The sequence below is a fragment of the Elaeis guineensis genome, chromosome 7 (assembly GCF_000442705.2).
Source record: "Elaeis guineensis isolate ETL-2024a chromosome 7, EG11, whole genome shotgun sequence".
Lineage (NCBI taxonomy): Eukaryota > Viridiplantae > Streptophyta > Magnoliopsida > Arecales > Arecaceae > Elaeis > Elaeis guineensis.
The window spans coordinates 94,759,237-94,777,341 of NC_025999.2; the positions used below are offsets into that span (position 1 = coordinate 94,759,237).

At 34.7% G+C, this 18,105-nt stretch overlaps 1 protein-coding gene across 3 annotated transcripts; it reads left to right on the forward strand.

The window, feature by feature from the left end:
• Positions 1–8,171: 8,171 nt before the first annotated feature.
• On the forward strand, positions 8,172–13,111 carry LOC105048348 (cyclic pyranopterin monophosphate synthase, mitochondrial). Of its 3 annotated transcripts, XM_010927640.4 has the most exons (4): positions 8,172–8,909; positions 10,601–10,656; positions 10,877–10,930; positions 12,382–13,111. In XM_010927640.4, the coding sequence occupies exons 3-4, from the start codon at positions 10,880–10,882 to the stop codon at positions 12,952–12,954; spliced, it is 624 nt and encodes a 207-aa protein (XP_010925942.1). In that variant the 5' UTR covers positions 8,172–8,909; positions 10,601–10,656; positions 10,877–10,879; the 3' UTR covers positions 12,955–13,111. The 3 variants fall into 3 exon arrangements, with proteins under 3 accessions (XP_010925942.1, XP_010925943.1, XP_010925941.1); XM_010927641.4 differs by lacking the exon at positions 10,877–10,930 and having other exon boundaries at positions 8,173–8,909; XM_010927639.3 differs by lacking the exons at positions 10,601–10,656; positions 10,877–10,930 and having other exon boundaries at positions 8,175–8,909.
• Positions 13,112–18,105: the final 4,994 nt, after the last annotated feature.

Here is an 18,105-nt window from a genome sequence, read left to right on the forward strand (position 1 = left end):
CTATGTACAGTCGTGTTTCAATTTAGCAATACCTTGGTCAGGGTAGTCCTAGTGAGGAGTCACAGGACTAATTGAGTTGAGCACGATTCGGATGATCTCATCAGGGTTGACAGTTTAACCCTGAGTCATCCTAAACACAGGGGTCAAAAGGGATGAATTATACGGTAACCATATTCACGTAGGTTCTGAATATTGCGATTGCTACTATTCGACCTATCTGATCGTCGGGTACCATTACTAGATGGTCACTTCGATTAGTACAGAAATCGGTTCCTGTGCTACCGGCTTAGGTTCGAACCTGCGGGATCACACACATTAGAGGTTCCTTTCTGATCTGATGGCTGATTATGAGTCTTATGTGTCTGGGACTCTATGATTGAGAATTAGGATTCTCTGATCATGAGTTCCACACATTTTGGGTATCGAGGTCAAAATTTTGAATTTTAAATTTTGAATTTGAAATTTGAACTCTTTGATCAGGGTTTCATATCGATGGTCTCTGATGCCTAATTGCCCATCGATTTGGACTCAATATTTATGAGAGGTTTAATTAGTGATTGGATCACTAATTAACTTAATTTGATTGAGTAATTATTTTAAGATCAAGTCCAATTGAATTGGATTCAGTTTGGATTAATCCGATTAGGTTAAGTGTTGATCTAATCGCTAAGGTGGTTTAGTCCCTGATTTGATCAGGGGTTAGGCTTAGTTAATTCCTGATTTGATTAGGATTTTATTGAGCCTAATTAAGCCTAATTATGTTGGGTTTAATCTGGTCTAATTGTGCTTAACCTATTTTAATTAGGTTGGCTTAATTTGAATCAAACCACCTTGTTTTAAATTTTCTACGCCACCCAACTTCCTTGCGCCCATTTGAATTCACGAGAAGAAATTTTCTCATAAATTTTCTCCCACACAAAGCTCTCTCACGCCCATGTTTCTGTGCGCCAATTATTTGGATTAACTTGTTTGTTAGCCATCCAAATTCAAAAGGGTTTTGAATTTGAATGGATAACCAAATAATCATGCGCCAGCTTATCCTCTTTTGTACGCCCCATATTCCACACGAGAAATGATTTCTCATGAAAGTCTCCATGCACAAAAAAAAAGCCACGCCATCTCTTCTTTCTCGCACAAATGGATGAGGATAAGATTGGTTGGCACTTGAATTCAAATTTGATTTGAATTCAAGTGAGCAACCACTTCTTCTTATCCACTCACACGCTTTCAACATTTCTTGCGATGTTTTATAAAATGAGAAAGGGAGGGGGTGTGGGAAAAAAAGAAAGAAAGAAGAGATAAGGGGCGTGGGGAGGTTCTGAAAAAATTTTGAAGTGTTCAAAATTTATCAAGAGGAGAGAAAAAGGAGAGAGAAGTGGGCGCAGAGTTTTTGGTGTGTACCCTAGGGTTTTTACCTAGGGTTCGAAAAGTGAGATTGGTGTGCCACGAGTATCGTGAGGCCACCAAATTTTAGAGAGAGATCCATCAGCCTCTCAATTAACCATACAGACGATCTGGAGCATCTGAGGAGTCGGCACACATCGATCGAAGGAGTTCGATCAACATCAACCATCAAAAGGGTGAAATCATGAACTAGCATTCGTGAGGAGCCGATCAGACGGAAGCTTCGTGTGGATGATCCGCAGAGGCTAGACACTTGTGTGGCTGTGACGTGATGATCAGAGCCCCCCGACGGTGATCAGATTACAGTGATCGATTACCCGTAAAAGGTGATGTGTTCTGAACACAGTACAGTAAAAAGTTTACTGTTTCAAATTTGAATTTCAAATTTAAATGCATGCTGTTGTATCATATTTAGATCCTAGTGTAGAATTAATTAGTATTAATTAATGAGATTAATTAATAATTCTGCTGTAAAATAGTAATTTTGAAAAAATTTTAAAATTACCATTTTGCCCCTGCACTGAATTTTCGCTTCAGAAGCATACTACAAATATGCAATAGATGCTCATATGAGCTTACTCAGAATAAAATATCCATTCTTTTAACTATAAACATGCTTAATAATCATTAGTTGTTTAAAATATTTAAAAACATCAAATATTCAAGAAAATCTCAATAGAAACACCTATGATTCTGCATATTTTTTGATAATAGAGCTAGACAAAATAAAATATTTCCAGCATTATTCCTTCTCTTGCTTGATTTTCTTCATTTTTTTGTTGGTTGAGAGTTGTGCAGATAGATCTTCATCACTGATGCTTTCATTTACTCTTTCAGTAGACAGATGCTTCATTGATATTTTATTTGGAGATATCACTTCTGTTTCGGATAAAACCGACTCCTGCTTTTAATGACGATAGGATTCACTTCACTCGTTTGATTAATAAAAAATAATTAAATTAAAAAAAAAAGATAAAGCAAGTTTTATGATAATAAGCTGTAAGGTTAAAAGATTCATCACCTTCAAATTATCAGCAACATTGTTAGATGTAACATCTAAGTTTTCTATCAGTTGTTCACCATAGTCCTACAATTCTCGTGTTAATTAGTAAAATTTATGATCTAATCCATATTAGGAGAACTAATTTATGATGTGTCAAAGTCAAAACCTGTTCAGGCTGAGAAGTTGCAATAAATCTGTCAATCAATTTCAGATTATCTATTATCTTGACAACTGGATAAATTTGCCAACGATCCTTCATCTCAATGTTAGATTGCTTAATCTGAATCTTGAACAATAATTTCTTTTCCAGTATTTCATTTAGCTCTAAAAGATAAGTGTCATCAAGTCCATCCTAAATAGCATGTAGGTAAGAAAAAATCATTACAAATTTATGGTAATTTCAAGATTCATTGAATAGATGTATATTAAGCTGGTGCAAAAATAGATAGTAAATATTACCTCTACTATCCTATCTCTAATTTCAGAAGCAGTCTTTCCTAGAAATTGCACAGCTTCACGATCAAATATTAGAAATGAAGTGGTGCCAGTCTTATCACCCACTTTCACTTGAACCTACAATATAAGATTTTACATAAAATATAAATATGAATAAAAGTTATATATGTATAATAGATTAACACATGAAGAAGCATCTTACTTTGCGACACCAGAGGGATAAAACTTATCACACTTCTCACAAAAAAATATTCCACCAGCTTGTTCCAATTTTTTGGGACATCTTCTATAGGAATTGTAATACCAGCCAAACTTTGTATTTATTGCTATTATTGTTGCCAAGGTGACACATGTGCAAGGCTGTAGAAGAAAAAAACTCCCAAAGCATATTTATTTGTTGTTAAGTATGCAAAAAAAAAAAATCGACAGCAACAGTTATCCATTACATGAAAATAAAGAGTTATTAAAATAGTAGCTCAATCTATGATTAGATATTTCTTCTTCATCAGTATATTTCTTTAAAGCACAATTTTTCAACATATACAGAGGAATCATCCTTGGAGAGCTAATTGGTGCTGGACCGACACAACTTTTTGGAGTTACAAAGGATAGTCCGGATAATTTACCCTCTTTGATTATTTTAAGCACTTTTAGCTCATTATTGCCTTTGCCACTTCTAGGCCTCCTTCTCGAGGATGCATTTGATGCAATTTTGAAAGAGAGTGGAGATATTGAGATAAAGTACAGTTGAATTTAAACATTTGCTTTCTTGTCTTTCAACATGCATTAAAAGAAATTTGAGTCAAAGATGCTAACCCTAACTTGTAAATTTTTTGTTCGATTATAACTTCTTGATATATACCGCACATGTAATACACAAATGGAGAAGGAGAGAGATTTTAGATATCATAATTTCTATTAATAATTTGAGTTGTTGTTTTGTTTCATGTAATGGGCTCAACCTCTCAATGAATATGATATGACATGATTCTAAGCTACCCAGTTAGCATGACTGTGGCAAAAGTGATCTGACTGGCATAATTAATTTAAAGTTGGTAGCTTAGATGGAAGATGGTTAGATTAATTATGAAAAAAAATGAATCGAAGAAATGATTTTTAGTGTAGATTCCATTTTGTAAATTCTTGATATGCAGATTTTTTGAAATTCAAAAAATGAAGATGGTTGTAGCAAATTTAAAAGATGAAGATGGTTGTAGTCATCTAGCTCAAAAAACTATAGAATTTGAGTATCTCTCTCCTATACAATAAATGTCATAATACCATAACTTGATTGTCTCAATAATTTATCAGTAAAAATATACCTCAACAGACTCAATAATTTCATCAATGGTCTTCCTTTCAATCTGATTTAGAAAATTATCCATGATTGAATAAGTTGATTGGCTCGATATTTGACTGATCCTCTGAGAATAAGACTCTTCTCCATTGAAAAGTCTATATGTGAAAAAATATAATGCATATCTTAACATGTTTCTAAACTCATATTTTTTCCTTGATGTAATTATTTGAAAATAAGATGCAGTAATTACTTGTTTCTAAACTCAATAGCAACTGCAATATCTGGATTGATCATCAATTTTGTCCCAAAATAAGCATTCGATATCTTAACCTCATCTGCAATTAACAAACCATAATTAAGAAAAAAAAATTATGTTTTGAGTCAAGAAACATTTATTTGATTTGTATTAGTAAAGTATGATTATTTAGTTTATTATAGGAAAAAATATTATACCTTTAAATATTTTAACACGACATAACTGTAAAATAATAATTATGGGCCCTGGTATTTCCTCCACCATATAGGAATGCATTTTATCTGCAAATTCACCCCATAAAGTACAGGATAATTTGTTCTTCCTGAAATAATATTGTTTTGAAGTTATTTTTTCAAAAAATCAGACAATCAATAAAAATCAATTTTAGGATAGAAACATTAATGTCAGCCATATTATTGCAACATACTCTAAGTCCTCAAGCAAAATATCCATTCTTCGGGTTTTTTTCTCTTCAGTTCCACTCTCAATTATAACGCCTTTCCCAACAACCTCACCAATAACATCTGCAGAAGTATGAGATAGTAATTGTTAAGATTATAAACATGTGTTCTAAGACTTTACTACAATAATCATGAAAATTTACCAACAAAATATGTCTCATCTTTTGCTAAAATAATTTCAGCAAAAGGCACAAATACAAACCCATCTCTTGAAATGTTGGCATGAGCACATACAACCACAGAGGTTTTTGTCATAAAGTTCAACATGTACTTATGCTTTGTTGTTCTATACTTGCCGTTATTGTATCCAACAATAAAGTTAGACATCACATAGTCAACACCTTCTTTCAGGATTGATTTGAACATGCTTAACAGCTGCCGCTTGATTGTGGCATGTATCTTTCCTCCCTAATGACATAATGTAAAATACCAAATTATGTGACAATCTCAAGAAAAAAAAAGGTTGATAATGAAAGAAGGACCAATCAACAAAATACCCTTTCATCCATAACAACCATCTCAACTTTATTGATTTCAATAGGATTAACATATCCCGGTACTTCTCACAATCAAATGATCCGAACCTTTATCCTCCAATCAGTTTTGTGATCAACATTGATTTGATCAACAAAATCAATTCTGGGTGCCATTGTTCTTCATGTAGCAAAAAAAAATTTCAAAAAAAAAAAAAGAGTTTAGCGAATAAATGACAGGAACATAAGTGGGAATTGAAAAAAAAAAGTTTAGAGGTTAGATAATAGATGACTTAAGATAAAAAATATTATCAGCTAATCACTATAAAAAACAATCTTAGATTTATGTGTGTGAATTTTATGTGTGAGTAAAATTTTGTGTGTGAATTTTATGTCTTGGATGTAGCCATAGGATGTCTCTTAGTCCAGTGTTAAGCATAGGTTTATCATTACAAAGCCATATAGTTCAATCTAAAATACTATTAAAAGTTTTAAATGACCAGGTTTGAGGTTGATTTATAAAACTTTGTAAGGTTATTACAATGTGTGTCACAACAAAAGGTCATAAACAATTCCACAGAAATAGATTCTCGGAGCAATGGCTCATACCTTAAATATCAAACAATAGGGAGAAAGGGTTATCTCAAAATAAAAAGAATGTAAAGAAAAAAAGAAGAAGAAAGAAAAGTAAAAGTAAGAAAGAGAAGAAGAAGAGAGACTTGGGTGAAGCCATCAGTACTCGGAAATGAGAAGGAACAGTTATAGAATGATGAGGGTAAGTGAAAGAGAAGCTCTTATTTAAAAAGAGACGAAAACTTTTCTTTTTTCCAAGTTTTCTTTTTCACTTACCAAAGCTTTTTCTTCTTCTCTTCATGGAAGCCAAGGTATTCTGGCCAAAGTTAAGAGACCCTGGTGGTGGCTACGGGGGTTGCCACCAGAGGAGGGCTTCTTCTCTGTGTATATGCACCAACTCTGAACGCATATGAAGAAAAACAAAGAGAGAGAGAAAAAAAAAGAAGCAAGACATTGCAGCTACCGTCTCCTCTGCTCTGCCTTCCGAAGCCCCAACCTGTTCGCTCCATTTCGAGCCGGACATCGTCGGAACTTGTGCTTGACCTGCGTGGTGGAGACCCTGGTCGTCGGATTGCGAGGGAGGAAGGGAGCTCACATGTGCTCGGAGGCGAGAAAAGAAATGCATTTTTAGCCATGCGTCATGCATTTTTTTAGCCACGTGTCGAATGGAGATGCTTTAATGTGGTTGCTTCATTATTTTATATATAATAAATATATAATAACTAGCTTAGAACTCCATGCGATGCATGGCATCTGATTATTTTTTCTCAGATAAATCTTGTGATAATGAACAATTTTAATTCCACAAAACTTCTTCCTAAATTCATAATTTTTTATTATTTTTATTTTTAATTATTTTTTAAATTTTTCTATCTCTCATTCTGCTTCCCTTTCAATCTTCTCTTCACATACCCTCCAACTCTTTCAATAGTAAAATTGATAATATCGACTGTCGGCCATCACTACCATCAATAGTCACGGTATCTTTGAGCTCGAGATGGAGCAAAAATATAGCAATATAATGATAAATGATAGTTTTGATCAGAATCTTGATGAGTGTACCTCCAATTAATGAGTTGTAAGAGATTTAAATTTTAAAAATTAAAAAAATTAATATTAAAATTTTGAAGATCTAAACTATAAAAAAAATTAAAAATCTAAACTTTAAATTCTTGTCATTGTAACAAACGTCAATTCTTAATAACCCCTTCTTTTTTGAACAAACTCAAAATACCTAAGGTTATTTTTATAATTCACTATTTTTTTTAATCTTTTCTTGACATCATCGGATCCTGATGCGATTGAGCAGATGGTCTCCGGTCACTTCTCTATCGAGAATGCTGTACCACATCAGTGATTCATTTTCGATCAAAAGAGCAGTGGAATCCTAGGCCCTACCTTGCTCCTCCTCCACCAACGCCAGCGATTGCTCGGGCCAACCGGTGCCGTAGCTCCGCCACGGGCCATGGAAGCCGCGAGTTGACTCGGTGGCACACGTCGAGCCCAGGAATCACTCCAACGATGATGTGCGATGGCCCTAGCTCCTATGATCCACTTTCGCCTAGCAAGATTCTACCCCCGCTGTCGGTGCCACCTAGGAAGACGACTGTCGCCAACATCAACCGCTCCTTCATAGAGATGGCAATGGGTAGGATTTGGGTTGGGTATTGTACTACCCATCCCCAAATCCAAACTTAATATTCTATACCCAAACTCTATCCGATATCCGATCGGATAAAAAAAGAGATATCCATCCCCATACCCAACGCGTTCGGGGATCTATTTTTTCATACCCAACCCATATCCGTCCCATACCTATCCTATATAAAAAAAATAAATAATCAAAATAATTTTATGCATATTATCCATCAAAATAAAATTATCCATACAACATAGAACATAATTTATAAGTTCAGATTTATAGAAATCAAATATAGAAATAAAATTATAATTCAACATAGAATATATAAATAATCAAAATAATTATATATATTATTAATTAAAATAAAATTATCAAAATAAAATTATAAACATATATATTCGGATATGGATTCGGATATTACCTATATCTGTAGATTCGAATCGGATTCAAATTCGAATTTAAATAAAAAATAATACTACTCATATTCTATTCATATTCATACTATAATTTTTAAATTTTATTTAAATTTAAATTTAAATTTGATCAAATTTTATTTTTAAATCAAATTTGGATAGGATGCATGCCATTGGTCGATTTTGCCATCCCTCCTCCTTCACCGCCCGCAGGTAAAACAAAAACCCTAATGCAGAAGCAATCAAGAAAGAAGATCAAATCACCGAAAAGAGAGAATAAATACTGCCGAGAAAGAATAAAGAAGGCCTGAGGACGCGGCGCCGGGACACGAGGAGGCCGTTGGAGGTCGAGGGAGAGAGAGAGGGCGAAGAGAAGAGGAAGAGAGGGAGGAAAGAGGCTTTCGCACCGATACAGTCACCCTCTCGTTCGTTTCCATAGCATCCTTTCCACTTCTGCCTTCGCCTTCTTCGCCGGACGGGGAGGGGGCGAAGCAGCCGCCCTCCTAGGCGGCCTCCCCACGCTCCTCTTCGCTGGGGTGCTCAGCTTCGCCGCCCGCTTCGACGTCGCAGCGCCGGAAGAGTGACGGGAATAACAGTTTCTTCGATCCCCATGCCCTACATTCTTCACCTGCTCGGTCCCCTTCCCATCGTCAAAAGAGGAGGCGCTGCTCCTCCGCTTATTCAGTAGCGCCCCGTGGGACGTCGGCGAGCTCCGTTTCATCCGATTCATGATCTCCCCTGCACCTTTTCTCTTCGACGCCGACACGGCTTCGCCAACTCCTGTTTCCAGCGTTCCCACCTTTTGTCGACTTGGGTAGTTTTTTCTCCGCCATCGATGTTGCTTAGGCAATTGAGAGCCCATCGTTCTTTAGGGAGACGCTTCATCAGTAATAGTAGTCATGATCTTGTAATTTCCGAGCTTAATAAGGTACATCTGATTATTGTTTTTAATTATTGAGAATATTGTACTTGTTCATTAAATTAATTTTTATTATCTTAAGATGTAGATATCATGTTGGTATTTTGCTCAAACTTCTCTTGATATTATTTCCTATCGAAAAAAATCGAAGCATGATCTTTCCTCTCCCATATCTCAATGATGATGATATGACATAATCTAGTATCTAGTTTCACATTGTGCATGTAATTTAAAAGGAGATTCATATATGTATGTATTTTTTTCATGTTCCATTTGATTGTAGATGAGTTCTGGGAACTTTGTTGAAACATTCCTGGAATCACATAGTACCAGTGATAATATTGGTGCTGACCATAGCTGATATCTTAGGCCAAAGTAATTAGTATTCATGCTGTGGAAGACCATTGTGAGGCATTATAACAAGTACATGGTAGGGATTTAGTATTTTAAAGTTGATCGGCGGGTTGTCTCTGAAGAGACTTTGCTGACACTTTGAATGTAAGGGCCCGACAAGCTGCTCTCTTGTGGATGATCCCCAGAAGTTAGATGAGAGATGACAAAATTATGGAGATCGTCCTTTTTGTTGTAGCAGATAACTATATCTATATCACAAATTCAACCTAGCTGTTTCTTTTCTACTTTTACAATCTTACATTATAGAGTCTCTGTTTTTCTTTCTTTTTTTTTTTTCCTGAGGAGAATCCTTGATCCTTTATATGACAGTATATTTGACCTATTAGAGATAATTGTATGATCATTGTTGGGGAGACACATTCGAGAATCGGATTTGGACCGGTACCTAAGTTTTTGACTTTGCAAGAGGGTAAAAGAAGATTGGGGATACATGAGATAAATTATAATTTAACTAAATTATATATTTATTTGTTTGGACATTAAAAAGAAATATTAAGAAAAAAATTTTTGTTCAGACTTTCCAGTTAACTTAAAGATTTGAGAAAGATAACATTTTGCAAAGTTATTCCAGTGCCTATATCCTCGATCAATTATTAGAAACAATGACTACTTACTTCTAACCTGAAAGTGGAGGGTCCAACTTGTCGTTGGAAGAGCTCAACTATCCGCTTTTTAAAAGAGGGAACCACAGAACTTAAATAAGTATCCAAGTACCATATATTTATATATATCCGACTCAGATATGTATTCAACATGGCTTTTAGTGTCGGATGCAAGTGTTTAGGAAACAGAATATATTATAGCTTTACGATTTTGGATATCTTTTGTGATGTATACATGTTCAATTAGCTATATATTGACATGTACACCCTATGATTTTCCATATGAGCCTCTGCACAGGTAGTTAGACATATTTTATTCATGCATGTACATCTATCACAGTCTCAAGCTCAATGGATGGAAGTCTGACAAGTGTATTAGATCCTCATAAGCACTGATACAACTCCAACGCAAAGCTTGAAAGACTTATGATATGAGATTTGACAGTAGATATATGATGGCTTGCATCTTTTCTGTGAGAATATTCCAGTCTATTGCTCAAGCTTGGTTACTAGTTGCCAATGGTTGCAACAAAGGCTGCAGAATGTTGAAATATCTTACTGCATTTACACAGATCTTTAAATCAGCCTTACTTCTATTGCTAGAAGGTTGCTGGACTTTGGAGGTTTCCTATGAAACATTTTAGTGGGGTGACTAATTTACCTGTTTTTTCGCTTTTCTTTTAGGTCTCACCCTCCTGCCACTGCCAAGGAACTTTTATGCCTCATTGATTATTATTAAGGTGAGCGAAGCCTCCCATGAGAGCATCAGTTTTTTTCCTTTCTGGCAAGCCCTGTTTCTATCTGATCCCAACGTAATAAACTTGATTAAATGCTTCCCTTTTGTTTAGCCACTTGTTGCTCTGCTGGGCATTCTTAAACCTTTCTCTTCTCTGTCCTTATTTCTTTGTGCAGTTTGAGTTTATAGGCCTTATCTTGATCATCCATTTATCATATTTACAGGTCATGAACAATAATTTGTTAATCCTCCATCTTCACTGTCATGAACAATGGCAGGTAGTATCCCCATTCAAATCTCATTTGAGAATTATTTTAACCTTTTAACATACTGTAATAACATATTTGTCTCCCTTTTTAGGTTGTTGCTTGCTGGCTTGACACTATTCCTTTGATTTTTATGTATGAGACCTGCTTATGGATTCCTCTAAATGATACCCATCATGTATTCCACTACCATTATGGCCAAGTGTCCCCTTTGGTGCTCTTAAACTAGTATTTTACCTTGTCTGTTATTGTTTTCATCATTTTCCAAGATCGGGACCCAGTTTAGGCCCAACACCTTGTTAGTTTCTTTCATACACCTTGGTCACCCTACCACAGAGCACCTCTTGTCCTAGACTAGCTGGTTCTTATGAGCCCTGCATCTGTTTTGAGAGACCTAACTATTCCTATGAGTCCGTGCTATTGTCATCTTTTACTGCATGCAATGTCCATCTTACCAGGGAAATTGCTTTTTTGAGCATTAGCATTACCTGCTTGATTGCATGTTGATTGGGGGTCAATGCCCTTTTTTTTTTTTGGGTGTTTGTGGGATGTTGGTGGGGGGGCTTGTTATTGTGCTTTCTTTTGTGTGCTTCTTCAAGTTTAAAAACCCCTGTTTGCATATTTTTGAGCCTCAATACTTGGTGTGCTTATTCATTCGTTAACACGTCTATTTAATTTCTCATGACTAGCTATTCATTTGTTATCCAGTGTCCGATAGCTCACCTAGTAACATCTAATGTCTCATGCAATTTAGCATTTTGCATGCGAAAGACTGTTACATCAATTAGTATATCAGAATTTTTTACATTTAGCACATTATCAGTGAAACATCACTGGCTACCGTTCTTCTTTTCTTCTTGTGTGTGCGCAAATGCCTTGCTACTTTACAAGTTTTCCCTTGGCTCTCTTTTTATGTTTGTGATAGTGTTCACATTACATTAGATTTCTAAGATACAAGATTTGCAGCAATTTCATTTTGTACCTAATATTTAGTGGGTGCACATATCTTTAGCCAATTATATTTCTCAAAAAATCATGCCATGAGTGTTACCTAATGCTTCTTTTCTTCAAGTGTGCATGTTCCAAGCAATTTAAGACTGTAATCTAGTAGAGAAATTAACAAATATAACCATCGAAGTATTTGAAAAATGAATGAACTAAGTCCTCACAGTAGTCTAATACAGAGCCGATAGCGGTGTTAAATATGATGATGATTTTAATCTTGTCACGTTTTCACACTAGGACAGGAGACCTTACTGATTGATAACATCATTGTTGATTGGTTACACAAAAATATTGATGCTTTTAGATTTGTTTTCAGATCAATTGACGAATTAATTGAATTGTAAAGCTTGGTTCAGTTTGGCTACAAACCACAGACATGCACATTTATATCCTTTTATCATCTTACTGGATTTACAACCAGATTCTTGTGACATTCTCAACTGCATTCATATATTCAGGAAATGGAGTCAATCTTTGGTGAACCTCCAGCTGGTTTCAGTTCAAGTACTTCTCAAGAGTCTCATTTCATTTCCACTGGATCTGGTGAAAGCCATCAAGGCCTCAGTCATGTTGACAGCAGTGGGCAGGCCAGGATGGTAGATGTTTCCTCAAAAGAAGATAGCAAAAGAGTTGCTGTGGCTTCTTGCAAAGTTCTTCTAGGCCAAAAGGCATTTCATTTGGTTGCTTCTAACCAGGTAGCAAAAGGAGATGTCCTGAATGTGGCTAAGATTGCTGGGATTAATGGAGCAAAGCATACAAGCAGCCTCATCCCTTTGTGTCACAATATCAGTCTTACCCACATTCGTGTCGATCTAGCACTTAATGAGAAAGACTTTAGTGTGGAGATAGAAGGGGAAGCTGCAACAACAGGAAAGACGGGTGTGGAGATGGAGGCAATGACTGCAGTGGCTGTTGCTGGCCTCACAGTATATGACATGTGCAAAGCTGCTTCGAAGGACATTTCAATCACTGAAATCCATCTTGAACATAAGACTGGAGGAAAGAGTGGGGACTGGTCCAGAAAACAGTGATTATCTGCTTCTGTATAATTCATACATGATCAAATTGCTATCTAAGGTAATGACAATTGATTTATGGATTCTCGGTTGCTCAACATTAGCCACTAGAGAGGACTGGACATACAAAATTGTGTTGTTCCTAAAATAAGTATATTTGAGCCTTCATCCATCCTGACTTATTTTTATGAGCTTTTGTATTTGAATCTACGTGCCCCTGTAAAGGGAATCTCAAAGTTCAGTTTACACTAATTAGCTCCAATCAAATGAATGAGCCAGACGAGAATGACAAATTTTGGAGGCAAATATTCGGTTTTACAACACTGAGTGATAATCTTATTGACCTTCCTTTAAACTATCAACATTTCTAGCAATGCAGAGTCTTATGTTTCCTATATCACAGGAAAATTGTCAGCTAAGGCAACTAAGTCACTTGGTTATTGGGTTGTTTAGCCATTAAAAATTGTATGAGTAATTAAGATGATCAGAAAGTTGCATGGATGTTTATCATGTTTGAATGATCTTGCTTGTCACCACTCTTGATTCTGACCATAACCTTTGTTTATGCAACTTTTTTATTAAAAAAGCTAAAGTCTGGATTGCTCTTGTAGAAATTCATTTCCAATCCCTTGCTTTACCATCCATTTGACTCTGTGTAATGTTTATTACTCCTATGTCAACACGATTTGGTAAGGATGCCGTATACAACAAACATGCTTCTCATTGTGGGAGAAAAAAAAGAGGGGAAAAAACAGATTCTGCATAAGAATCAAGCAAATTAAAATGCGACAAAGCCATCGAGCTTATTTGGTGGCTTAAGTAGACCTAGATTCAACCAAATACCAAACTTGATCGGAACCTACTTCAGACTTCCAAGTTCAAAGCTATTCTTTGGATGTTGGTTTTTAACTGGTCCCACAACTCCAATTGAGTTGAACATGGATCTCATAAATACGTGCACCCCTTTAAATTTTGGTGCCAGTCCCGAGCTAGCCGCAGCCTAACTGGACTTGCATTCGGATGTAGCCTAATCGATCAGAACTGGAGGCCGATTGGGTTGCCGTCCTAGATCATATAATAGCAGTAAAACCGAGAGAGGCACCGGCGGCGCGATAAAGAACCTCGCCAGTTATTGTTTTCTTCCTTATTGCACTCCAAATTGGAGCTTAAATAACCGGTCCTGTTTCTTCACTGCCATTTTATGCTGTTTCTTTGATCGTAGCATTAAATTTTTAATACAACACATTTATTCAAGATTTGCGCACACTTGTATTTATATTGTACGTATGTATACTAATTATTATATATAATCATATTTTTGTCTCTGTATATAGTGATATTTTCCTTGCATATACTTACATGCTGGGATATAACCCGCATGATCGGCAGGCTGCATGTAGTTTTTTCTCTTTTTTTCAAGTATTTCTGAAATACAATATAAAATAGGATATAATAGAAGGAATAAAAAAAAAAGAATAGAATACAATAAATTATAAATTCATGATGTAACCTGCATATAATGATAAATAAAAAATATTATTATATTTTAATAAAGAATCATGTTAAATAAGAGTCCTATCTGTTATCTAAAATAAGTCAAATTTAATAGCGAGCTCGACATCAAACCTCTAACCGAGGCTGTCTTCAAACTCGGAGCAGAATATATCTGAGATGTCTTAGTGCTCTTTATATTCAGCATAAATTCTAGCCTTCTATCCTATTCAATTTTGATTAGACTATGGTTGTGTAAATGACTACGAGGACAAACTTTAGAGGCTAGAGAGATGATTTTTTATTTTTTTGGATTTTTTTTTTTATGATTGTTGTATTTGTTGAATTTTTTTTTTTGATATAGTTGGATCTGTATTTAACTTAAATTATTATATTTATTAGATGATTATATTATTATTTTAAAATTATTGAATTTTTTTAATAGTTGTGTTGTATCTTTTGTCATTTGTTAGTTGAATTTGTATGAATTATATAGAAATTATAGGTGACATCTTTAATTTATATATTTATATATAAAAATTTTAAAATAGATTAAAAAATTAAATAATTTTTATTTTAATTTAGATTTTGCAGATTTTTAGTGGTAATTATGAGCTTTTTAATTTTAAATATCATTGGTTTTGATTACGAAGAGTGGTAGTGGATTTTGGATTTAATTTTTTTTTTTTTTTCACTAACTATGTCGGACCTATCCTGCTGACATCTCTCCGCCGATTAGTGTTACACGTTAATCAAACTAAAAAGATAATGGCATAGTACAAGACCAAGCACATCATTATTAGAGGGAGTAGATAGTTAATGAGATGTGGGGAGTAGAAGTACAATAGTTCGGATGGTTAGAGCTATCAAAGAAATTCGAGCCTAATCGTGGATTGGCACCGGATCTGGTTGGTTATCTTGCTACTTATCAAATTATATATAAATAAAAAAATTCAACCTCAAAAAGGAAACTCTTCTACCTATAAATTCATCATTGTATTTATTTTTTAAATTCGTTTCTTTTAGTTATTTAGTCTAACTCTAGATTATCTGTAGCTGTAGCCTAAACACGTAGTTCCGGCTAAATTTTAGCTCTTTCTATTTCAAATAGATGAGATTATAATAATAAAAATCCTTAAAGATTAAAATACTTGGAGATAAGCTTTTAGCATTCCGTCTTATCCTTCTTCCAACCATTCCATGCAGAGAGGTGCTCTTGTTGTCCGATTCTCTTTTCACACTAGTATATTTCGATAAAGAAATATATTAAATAAAAACTTTAATTTATTTTTTAAAATAAAAATTAATACTATATGATTAATTGGGAGCTCCTCACAAATCGTTTTTTTATTTATATATATTATTATATGTATTGGGTTAGGTGCGCATCGTTGTCCGTACATGTGTGAATTAAGAAAAATTAAATAGCCCAGCAATTATAGGATGGAAACTAATTCTTCGCTCAGCAGATGTTGGACGGCAATCAAAATTTTTTTTTATCAAAATAATATTATTTTTAAAATAAATTATTAAAATAATATTTTTTAAATTATTTATTAAAATACTATTTGAAACAAAATCATCTTATAAATAGGATGATTTTTAATGCTGGCTCATCACTCTCTCCGTCAGCTGAAAAATAGATGGACAACAGCATGAGTCATCTTATCATAGGACGACTTACAGAGTCGTCCTATTATATGATAGGACGACTCTATAAATCACCCTTATAATAGGACGATTTATAGAATCACCTTACCATAAAGCACCTCTGTTAGTCATCCTATCATATTACAGTACATTATGTTAATATCTTATTTTAATATTATAATATATATTATTATATAATAATATATTATATTATTGTTATAGTATTTTATTACTATAATATATTATAATAATATAGTATATCATATTATAAAATTTATTATCGTATTATAATATAATATTCTATATTATATTATAATATAATATAGTATATTGTATTATAATAATATATTATATAAATATTATTATATATAATAATATATTATATTATTATGATATACTATATTATAATATATTATTATATTATATTATTATAATATTAAAAATATATTAGAAATAAATTTAAAAAATTATTGCTGTGCTACAAATAAAAACAGAAAATTTATTTTCATAAGTACACCAAACTCCAACTATATAATCTGTGTCAAACTCAATAATTAATTTTTTATGTAATCAACAAAAATTATAATATGTACATTCAGATTAAAAAATAATTTATAATATTAATTTCAAAATAATATAATTCAATAGTTGATGATTACAAAATTTTTTAATAAAAAAAAATATACAAATATCACAACTATCGAGAGACGTATATATCAAGATACTGAAGCTTCCTCCGCATCTGCCTCTCGTAAATGTATATCACCTCTGACCACTGTCGTGATGGCTTAGGCATAGTATCGACCGGTGGGGAGGGAGGTATTGGCATGCTCGGCCTATCAATATATGCCTGGCGTCTATCTTGAAAAACTCTTAGTCAACCCCTGCTTCTGGTCCTCCCATGCTGATCGACGTACTACTCATCGGGTCGGTACGATGTGTCTCCTGGCTCGCTTATCCTCTGTGATATAGACGCATCATCTATGGGGAGGTTGAAGTCCGAGAAGCCAGGATATGAGGTGTGCTAGGCATACAATGAGGTAATCAAATCATCCATCGATGGCACAGTCTGAAGTCGTCTATCCTTTAAGACTACTCGTATAGTATCGATAAGACCATCCATAACATTGGCAAGTACTTGGTCCTTGCATCCAACAGTGACCGAATGGAAGTCATTCTTTATCTGATGGTACAGTAATGTGATCCTCTAAAATTGTCAGTATAAAAAAAAAATAAATATTATTCATAAATGTAACAATAACAATATAATAAAATGGGATAAAAATAAAATGTACTTACCACAATATCCATCACGCTGTTCGAAGGATAGAACTTCATCTCAGGCTGCTCACTCATGAATGGCGAGATGAATCGCCTAGTGATGCTTCTATACCACACTAGATATGGATTATAATAATCTATTATGGGGAGCATGGGTGGGCCATCCACAATCAAATCCTTCCGTTGCTCCCATGCGTCAATATGCTCCCAATGCTCTCTATCCCAATCGTGGTGATGCCACCCTTGTCGATCCAAACTGTGGAGACCATCGTGAGTGTCGCATGGTGGGGGGATGTCCTGATGGATGCCAAACTATCACATCATGCGCTTCGGACTATAGATCTCTATGATGTCGAAGTAAATGAGAGGTGCGCGTGTTCTCCATACATGCTGATCTGATCGGTATACCTCGAACAATGTGGCTAATATTTCTGGTGTGTAAGGCACCTATACTATTTGATTGTCGTGCTGCTGGTCAAGCTGATCCCTATAGTATGTGACTGTGTGCGGCACCGGATTGCTAGCACTAATCAGTCGAGTCCTCCATCTGTCCAAAACAAAGTCAGTACGATATTGTGCTAAAATGTGTAGTTATTTATCATATAAAATTAGTGATACTGATTACATACCTGCATCTCAATAGATCAGTTTGGTCATGCTGTATGCTGCCAAATGGACCCTCAAAACCAGCATCATTCTCATCTAACGGGCTATGTCTTGCTACATCGTTTCCCGCCGCCGGCT

Coding starts and splice junctions, on each gene's coding strand:
- LOC105048348 (XM_010927639.3), top strand. CDS start 8,817: ATGTTGCTTAGGCAATTGAGAGCCCATCGTTCTTTAGGGAGACGCTTC. Junction 8,910..12,381: donor TAATTTCCGAGCTTAATAAG/GTACATCTGATT, acceptor TCATATATTCAG/GAAATGGAGTCAATCTTTGG.